This window comes from Podarcis pityusensis, assembly GCF_964106645.2.
Source record: "Podarcis pityusensis genome assembly, chromosome: 12".
NCBI lineage: Eukaryota > Metazoa > Chordata > Lepidosauria > Squamata > Lacertidae > Podarcis > Podarcis pityusensis.
This window is the reverse complement of record NC_138037.1, coordinates 2,253,419-2,261,839: the sequence shown is the minus strand read 5'-3', so window position 1 is coordinate 2,261,839 and position 8,421 is coordinate 2,253,419. Positions and strand designations below refer to the sequence as shown.

General features: G+C 52.9%; 1 protein-coding gene across 1 annotated transcript; it reads left to right on the top strand.

Annotated features, from left to right (window-relative positions):
* The first annotated feature begins 291 nt into the window (after positions 1–291).
* On the top strand, positions 292–8,421 carry LOC308459816 (uncharacterized protein). The gene is made up of 4 exons (XM_080975535.1): positions 292–1,392; positions 2,955–3,075; positions 4,717–4,833; positions 7,039–8,421. The coding sequence occupies exons 1-4, from the start codon at positions 1,387–1,389 to the stop codon at positions 8,310–8,312; spliced, it is 1,518 nt and encodes a 505-aa protein (XP_080831661.1). The 5' UTR covers positions 292–1,386; the 3' UTR covers positions 8,313–8,421.

Sequence of the window (8,421 nt, the reverse complement as noted above, 5' to 3'; positions counted from 1 at the left end):
TGTAGCTTTGCTTCTCGCAGTGAGGGAACTGCCAGAAGGCCCTCGGTCCTGGACCTCAGTGTCCGGGCAGAACGATGGGGGTGGAGACGCTCCTTCAGCTATACTGGGCCAAGGCTATTTAGAGCTTTAAAGGTCAGCACCAACAGTTTGAATTGTGCTCGAAAACGTACTGGGAGCCAATGTAGGTCTTTCAGGACCGGTGGCGGCCGCTCCCAGTCACCAGTCTAGCTGCCGCATTTTGGATTAGTTGCAGTTTATGGGTCACCTTCAAAGGGAGCCCCACGTAGAGTGCATTGCAGTAGTCCAAGTGGGAGATAACCAGAGCATGCACCACTCTGGCCAGACAGTCCATGGGCAGGTAAGGTCTCATCCTGCGTACCAGATGGAGCTGGCAGACAGCTGCCCTGGACACAGAACTGACCTGTGCCTCCATGGACATCTGTGAGTCCAGAATGACTCCCAGGCTGCACACCTGGTCCTTCGGGGGCACCGTTACCCCATTCAGGACCAGGGAGTCTTCCACACCCGCCTGCCTCCTGTCCCCCAGGAACAGTACTTCTGTCTTGTCAGGATTCAACCTCAATGTGTTAGCCGCCATCCATCCATCTTTCAGCCAAGAACCATGGGGTGGTTTGCATCGTAGCTCATTATTCTGAGCTGCTGACAGAAAGGGCCCCATCAAACCTCAATCCGGCCCTGAACTGCTTGCTACCGATTTGAATGGAAATATGATTTTCATAGGGTAGGGGAGCACCGGTGGTGCACTGATGGAACCAAGAGGGTGGTGGTCCCCAGAATTAGGAGATTTCCCCTCCCCCCCAGCGCGCTCTATAAATCCTAGGGAGTTGCAAGAAAAGGGTCCACGTCGCCTCCACCCCCGTGAACCAGAGGAGAGAGGAGGCCTGGGAAGCTGGAGGGAGGAGCCGCGTTGCAAAAAAAGGAGGCGCGTTTTGCAGCAGGGAAGGCGAAGGAGCAGCCGGACCGGGTCTTGCGCTTTGCAGCCGGGTTGCCAACTGACCCGAAGGAAGCCCCGCCCTCGGCTGCCCTTGTGCCTCCCCGGTGCCCTGCTACGTCCGGGGAGGGAGGAGCCGCGCTGCACGAAAAGGGGAAAAGAAGCGCTCTCTTTTTTGCAGGAAAGGCCGGGCGCTTTGCAGCCGGGTTGCCAACGGACCAGAAGAAAAGCCTGGCTGCTCCTGTGCCTTCCGCTGCCCCGTGACGTCGGGGAAGGGAGGAGCCGCCTTGCAAGGAAGAAAGGCTTTTCCTGCACGAGAGGCTTCTTTGCAGCTTCGCCTCTGCAGCCGGGTTGCCAACTGACCCGGAGGAAAGCCTGGGCTGCTGCTGCTGCTGCTGCGCCTTCTTGCCGCCGCGGAAGCTTCTTGCTCCAGGATGGAGGTAAAAGCGCCTCTGCCTTTTTGCAATGCACCGCCTGCCCCGAGCAGGCCGGGCTCCCTTTCCCCGGCCCGGCAAGCGCTCCCTCCGGCCCAGCAAGCGCCCCTTCGCCGCTGCCGCCTGGCTCTTTGTTCCCCCTGGCGGGCCGGGCGCGATGGAGGCGCGCGTAAAGCGCCGCGCGTAAAGCTCCGGCCCGCAACGCCTTTCCAAGCGCTGGAGGGGGCCGCCTGCGCCCTCCAAGAGAGAGGTAGGGGGAGAGATCGCTGGTGGTAGGGGAAACATTTCGGGATTCGAACCCAGAACAGCAGCAATTTGGGCCCGGCACCTATTTCCCAGGCCTGGAGGAGGAGGACCGGAGTGGTCCAGCTCACTCAAGGTCGCTTATACTGGCCGCCAGTGGCTCTGTAGAAATCATCATCATCATCATCGGCGCTGTTTTTGTAGAAAAATGGGTTGCTGAGCTCACCTGAGAGGTGCTGGAACTGAGTTCTGGTTGAAACCAAGCCTTGATGATGATGATGATGAGACTTATAGATTTTCATTTTGCAGTGTACCCGCAGCAGTTTGAAGAGTCATTGCAACAGGCGGAAAGGAAAGAATGAACAAAATTATAAAAGAGGCAATCAGAATGTGGCGCCGGCCCTGTGGAACGCCCTCCCACCAGATGTCAAAGAAATAAACAACTATCTGACTTTTAGAAGACAGATGAAGGCAGCCCTGTTTAGGAAAGCTCTTAATATTTGATGAATTATTGTATTTTAATATTTTGCTGGAAGCTGCCCAGAGTGGCTGGGGAAACCCAGCCAGATGGGTGGGGTATAAGTAATTATTATTATTATTATTATTAAAGGGGCAGAGGTTAGACTAGCAAAGCCATGAATCCCCTAAGCTCAAGGAAGGCAGAATCATATAAAAAAGGAGGTTCTAGTCCTGGTGGAAATCTCAGATTATTTGTAATTTTCTCCATGACAGCTCTATTCCAGAGTGAGTGGCCCCAAGCATTTGGTGTAAAATTTTGGGCCGCTTTCCACTGAGCTGCAATTACTATTCTTGCTGCCAAGATAATATATCCTTTGGACAATACATTTCCACTGGTATTACCAACAAACCTCTGAACTGTTCTTATACATCTTGGCCAATTTGGCCGGGGTTAGGTACCATCTGTATAACATCTTCATTACGTTTTCTCTAATATTGTAACATGCGGTGTTGTCACTGCATGTCATCCAGATTTGCCTTTGGCACTCAGCCTTGACACTTGTCCATAATAATAATAATAATAATAATAATTTATTATTTGTACCTTGCCCATCTGGCTGGGTTTCCCCAGCCACTCAGGGCAGCTTCCAACAAAAATTAAAAATACATTAAATTAAATTAAATTACAGGCGGTCGTAGGGTTTGTTTTTGGGGTGAGGAGGACTGTGTTGCAGCAAACCTCGGCATTTTCACGGAGATATGTTGGCTTCCATCACAGCTTTGACTTCCTGCGTTGCCGTGGGTTGGGCTGGATGACCTTTGGGGGTCCCTTCCCACTCTACAATTCTACGTCCTCATTTCCGCAGGTGACATTTGAGGACGTGGCTGTCTACTTCTGCCGGGAAGAGTGGGCGGAATTAATTCCGTGGCAGAAGGAACTCTACCGGGGTGTGATGGTGGAAAACTACGAGGCGGTCCTTTCCGTGGGTAAATATACCGCCGTCCTCTGGAACTCGGTTCGCTGGTGGGGGGAGCAAGGTCGTGGTGGTTGGTCCAGGGTCCAACACTGGTTTCATTTGCAGAGCCCATTAGTTACTCAGAAGTAGACTGCCTCTGCCTGTGGAGGTTCAATTTAGCTCTCACGGCTGCTGTTTGATTGACAGGCCCATCGTCCTCCATGAATTTCCCTTTCTTAATCATATTTTATAAAAATTGATGTACATACAATTTAACAAATTTAGTTCCATTTCCGTACAGTAACCCCTTAGCATTTTGTCTTTTTCACCCTTACTTCCGCGATGTTTCTGTTCAAATCCTTTCCTCTACTGCCTTAGAAATAATACTTATTTCTATTACATATATCCTACATTACATTCCTTTATCATTCTCATTCCTTTGCTTGGATTTCGAAACCTGCCTGCAATTTCATTTGACTTGGATAATCTGAAAAGGGTCCATGAAATTTCTTCTCTGTTTTGCTAAATAGAACAGATCAAGGGGCATTTTTGCCCAGGCTCAGAGAGTTCTTCCTTCTCACTGAAGGTGGGCAGCCACAAACAGAGCGCGATATTCATGCTCTTTTCACAGCATCTGAGACTGAGAGATATACTGCCCCTGACTGTGGCGGTTCTGTTAAGCAGCCATCCGAGCTAATAGCCATTGAGAGATTATCCTCCAGAGCTGGTGGGTTAAATGCCTTCTGTAAAGAGGCCTCAGTGGCACTGCCCACCATTTGACTTCACTGGGTGACCTCCAGCATATTGGGAAAGGGGCAGAATTCGTCCCTGGCCTCTCCCTGGCTGCTGGATCTGTGGGAATGTTCAGGGATGCAGGAGAGGATATATTGTCTGATTATAGCCTTTCCAACTTGGGTAAACAAGTTCACAATTTAGCAGAGTACCTTAACATTCCCCTTTTTAAACTCACAGCGGATGCTAAAGCCTCTATAATAACTGTTCTGGTATTTTCCCCTTATTCCCTCATAAAAGATAAGACATGACACAGTCTTCTACAAAAGTATAAAAAGGTTTACTCACACATCATTCTGTTCACAATAGGATCCCAGAAGGCAGACTTAGCTTAGAAAAGTAACACATACCTAGAAACTATCTCATAAGGAGACAGTCCCTTACACATTCCTCCCCATGTGTAAACATGTTCACTCTAGGAATGTTGTGCTTGACTGCTTTTGCGTTTCACATCCCACAGGATCAGACCAAACTCCTGTCTTGTCCAGGATCCTCTTCCTACAGTGGGTGGTGGTGGTGGGCCATTCGAATTAGCCTTTATAAACTCAAATCAAGTCCTTCATGTATCACAGGGTTGAACTGTGGAACTCCCCGCCACAGGATGGCCACTAACTTGGGTGGCTTTGAAAGAGGATCATGCAGATCCATGGAGGAGGAGAGGGCTATGGAGGGCTCCTGGCCAGGACGGCTCTGTTCCACTTTCCTGGGCGCTTCCCGTAACAGGCATCTGGACAATATGCCTGCATTGTTGGGGTTGGACTAGATGACCCGCAGGCCCCCTTCCAACTCAACAATTCTCTGATTCTCTGATGCTAGACTAGGTGGGTCCCTGGCCTGAAATACTGCCAAAATAAAATGCAAGTGTCTCTCTCCCACGCAGGCCGCTTGTCTGTGAAACCGGAGATCATCAGCAAAATCGAACGGGAGGAGGCCGAGCTGTGCATTGGAGAGTTTTGGAAGCCCCCCCAGTGGAGAGACCCTTCGGGCCAGTGGCTAGGTCAGTAGTCCATGTTGCGTTCTGGTTCCCCCCACTCTCCTTTTGAAAGCTGCACAACAGCCCTTTGAGGTCGACTGGCCTCAAATTCACCCTGCGAAATATTTGCAGTTGGGAGGCCTTAACCGTATAGCTCAGAGCTGGAGCGCTTGCTTTTCAGGCAGAAGACCAGCAGGTCCAGTCCTTGACATCACCAGATCGGATTGGGAGACTGCCTTGCTGGAGAACTGCTGCCAACCAGTGCAGGCACCACTGAGCTAGACAGGCTAATAGATCTGACGTAGCAGAAGGCGACTTCCTGAGCTGAATTGTCAACCAGCCCCATTTCTGGAACCATGAGGACTAGAATATTGTTTTATTTTAGGGGGAAGAGCTGCTGCCAGCCCGTGTAGACATCCCTAGGTGGCCCAATAGATCTGGGTTTGTCCGAGGCGACTTCCTGTGTTTCCGCAAGGGTCCACGAGCGTTGCACGCTGCCAAGCGGGGGTTGTCCTTTTGGGGAGGGAAAGGGGAGGTGTTGCAAAGGGCCCAGGCCGCGATGGTGGGACTCCCATCCCGGCCTGCCTCTCAGGGTTGTTGTTGCGACACCAACACGGGAGGGCAGCCTTGCGGGAAAGTCGGGAGGCCCAAGTGCCAGCTGCTGCCTTAAACTTGTCTCTGAAGCCCTGTATCCCCGTTGTGGAAAGAGCTATTTTAATGGCTGAGTTAAACTGAGTTAAAGTACCAGTCTGCTTAGTACCATCTGACACTGGCATTTTAGACCCTTGGCAGGCTTCACATTTGTTACCTGCCAGCTTGTTTTGCACAAGACTTGCATCACACTGCCTGTGGGCTGGCCCTTGTTTCAAAGCATCTCCAAGTCCTGAAACAGTTCCAGAGAAAGTACTTCTTGCAGGCCTTGTGTAAACTACTGTGCTTGCTGCAACAGGTGGCACGGCTGCTGGTGAGTTTGTGGTTGAGGAAGCAAAGCCAGGACTCTTTAAAATACCCAGCACACGTCCTTCTTTCAGGATTTAAAGGGACCATCACACTCACGTTCTCACTTTGACGCTATTGACTGCTGCATTACGCAGAGGCAATACTGGGGTATCCTCAGGTCCTGAAGGATCAGATGGTTTTGCAACAGGAGCACTAAATTTGAATGCACCAGCAGACACACGGCAGTACCGTGTTGCAATTAGAGATGAAAATTAGAGATGATTTTGCAATTAGAGATGAAAATCTGTTCATAGGACTGCCGGCATTACTGGCCGGTTGCAGCTTTTTAGCCACTGATTGCACAGAACTGACAGGCGAAGATGAGGCAATATTTTGGCAAAGGTGACTGTTATGTACTGAAGTTCTCACCCTGGGCCAGCAGGTGGATACTGTAGATAGTTATGCAAATAAGGGATCGAAAGTGACATTCAGTGATTGGATAGTTTTAGAAAATTGTTACAGTTACGTTGTACTGGAGCTCTATATAAGCAGGTTGACTGAACCCTTCAGTTCTGTTCTGGCCTGTGAATAAACAAGAGCTGTTTGAAGAATCGTTGTGTTGTCTGATATGTTCACCCACAACTTAGCAGTGACGTACTGATGGGCAAAGATATTTCTGGTAGCGCTGGCATATCCATTTCCTCCTCTTGTGCAGGTTTTGATACATAGCGGACACCTCTTTCCCTTCTCATCTTGCCGCCACCACCTCCTACTGAAGGAGGAAGGCTGTTGGTTGCAGAGGTACTGAACCTGGGAGTTTGTGAAGCTTTCTGACGATTCTATCTTCTGGTCTACGGCCAGATTTTTCTCTTGTACAGCGGTACCTCTGGTTGCGAACGGGATCTGTTCCGGAGTCCCGTTCACAGCCTGAAAGAAACGCAACCCATGTCTGTGCATGCGCGGGTCTCAATTCGCCACTTCTGCGAATGCGCGTGACGTCCTTTTGCGCGTCTGCACATGCGCGAGTGGCGAAACCTGGAAGTAACCCTTTCCAGTACTTCCGGGTCACCGCAGGATGCAACCTAAAAAAATATATCATGAAGCAAACGTAACAAGAGGTATGACTGTACTCCCTTATGGATCATCTCTGTTCTCTGTCAAATCTTGCGAAAGTCGGGAGGTGGACAACTGTCAATAAAACGTGTCTCAGTCCTGCCGCAGATTGTATGTGAGATTTCTCCCCCAGCCCCCCGTCAAGGACGCTGACTCCCTTTCCTTTCTTCCCGGCAGGAGATGGCATCAGGATGGCAGACGATGAAGACCTTGAAAGGGCAGCCCCCATTCAGCGGCGGCGAGGGAGAAGGAAGAAGGTCCCGTCTTCAACAACGGAGAAGCAGACGGCGATTGTGCCCCCCAAGGACAAGGGGCCCCCGAAGTTGACGCTGAAGATGAAACCTCCAAAGTGCCCCGAGTGCGGCAAGAGCTTCCTGAGCAACGTGGCGATGGCCATCCACATCCGGACGCACACCGGGGAGCGGCCCTTCAAGTGCCACCTGTGCCCCAAGGGCTTCCCCTCGCGGGGGGACCTGAAGCGGCACATCAAGACCCACCTGCGCCCCAAACGGAGCCCGCCTCCCCCCGTGGAGGCCGCCTGCGGGGGCAAGAAGCGCCTGGCCGCCAAGCTGCAGCTGCTGAGCCACCTGCAGCGCCCGCCGGACCCCCGGAAGCCCCACGTGTGTGCCCAGTGTGGGAAGGGCTTTGGCACACCCCAGAGCCTCCGGAAGCACCAGGGGACCCACTCCACCGAGCGCCCCTTCTTGTGCGCCCAGTGCGGGAGCAGCTTCCGCCTGAAGCAGATCCTGGTGGCGCACATGGACTGCCACGCCACCGAGCGCCCCTACCCGTGCCAGGAGTGCGGGAAGACCTTCGTGCAGGAGCGTGGCCTCCGCAGCCACCAGCTGGTCCACACGGGCGAGAAGTGCTTTTCGTGCGAGGCCTGCGGGCGCCGCTTTGCCTACAAGCAGCACTTCCTCAAGCACCTCCGCCTGCACACCGGGGAGCGGCCCTACTCGTGCGCCGAGTGCGGGAAGACTTTCCGGGACCGGGCGACGCTCAGCATCCACAACCGGATGCACACGGGCGAGCGCCCCTACAGCTGCCCGTTCTGCGGCAAGGCCTGCCGGCAAAAGCAGCACCTCAACAGCCACCTGAAGGTGCACCGGGGAGAGGTGCTCCCCCCCAGCGACAGCACGGGACGCGCCCTGCAGAAGGCCTGGGCGAAGGAGAAGCCCCACGCCTGCCCCAGGTGCGAGAAGCGCTTCCGCAACAAGCGGATCATGAGGGCCCATCTGCTGACTCATGAACCAGAGTCCTTGTCCGCCGGAGACGCTGGCCCGGCCCAGGCAGAGGCCAAATCCGCCAGCGGGAGAGGCGGGGGTCGGAAGCAGCCCGCCTCTCTGCGTGTAACGGCCCCCCCTGAAAAGTTGCCTTTTGGGTGTGCTCATTGTGGGAGGAAGTTTCCGCAGCGGAAATCCCTCCTGTTGCATCAGAGGAGCCACAGGTGAGGAGAGATGGCTCCCGCAGAGAGTCCAATCCTGGCATCCTTTTGGGAGGGAGCCTTGCATTTTGACAGCAGTACATCACACTGAGCAAGTCAAGCCTCATGAAGAAAGC

Bases quoted from the DNA above. Each gene is read 5' to 3' on its own strand.
- LOC308459816 (XM_080975535.1), top strand. The intron at 3,076-4,716 runs GTAAATATACCG...TCTCCCACGCAG, and splicing joins CGAGGCGGTCCTTTCCGTGG to GCCGCTTGTCTGTGAAACCG. The intron at 4,834-7,038 runs GTCAGTAGTCCA...TCTTCCCGGCAG, and splicing joins CCCTTCGGGCCAGTGGCTAG to GAGATGGCATCAGGATGGCA.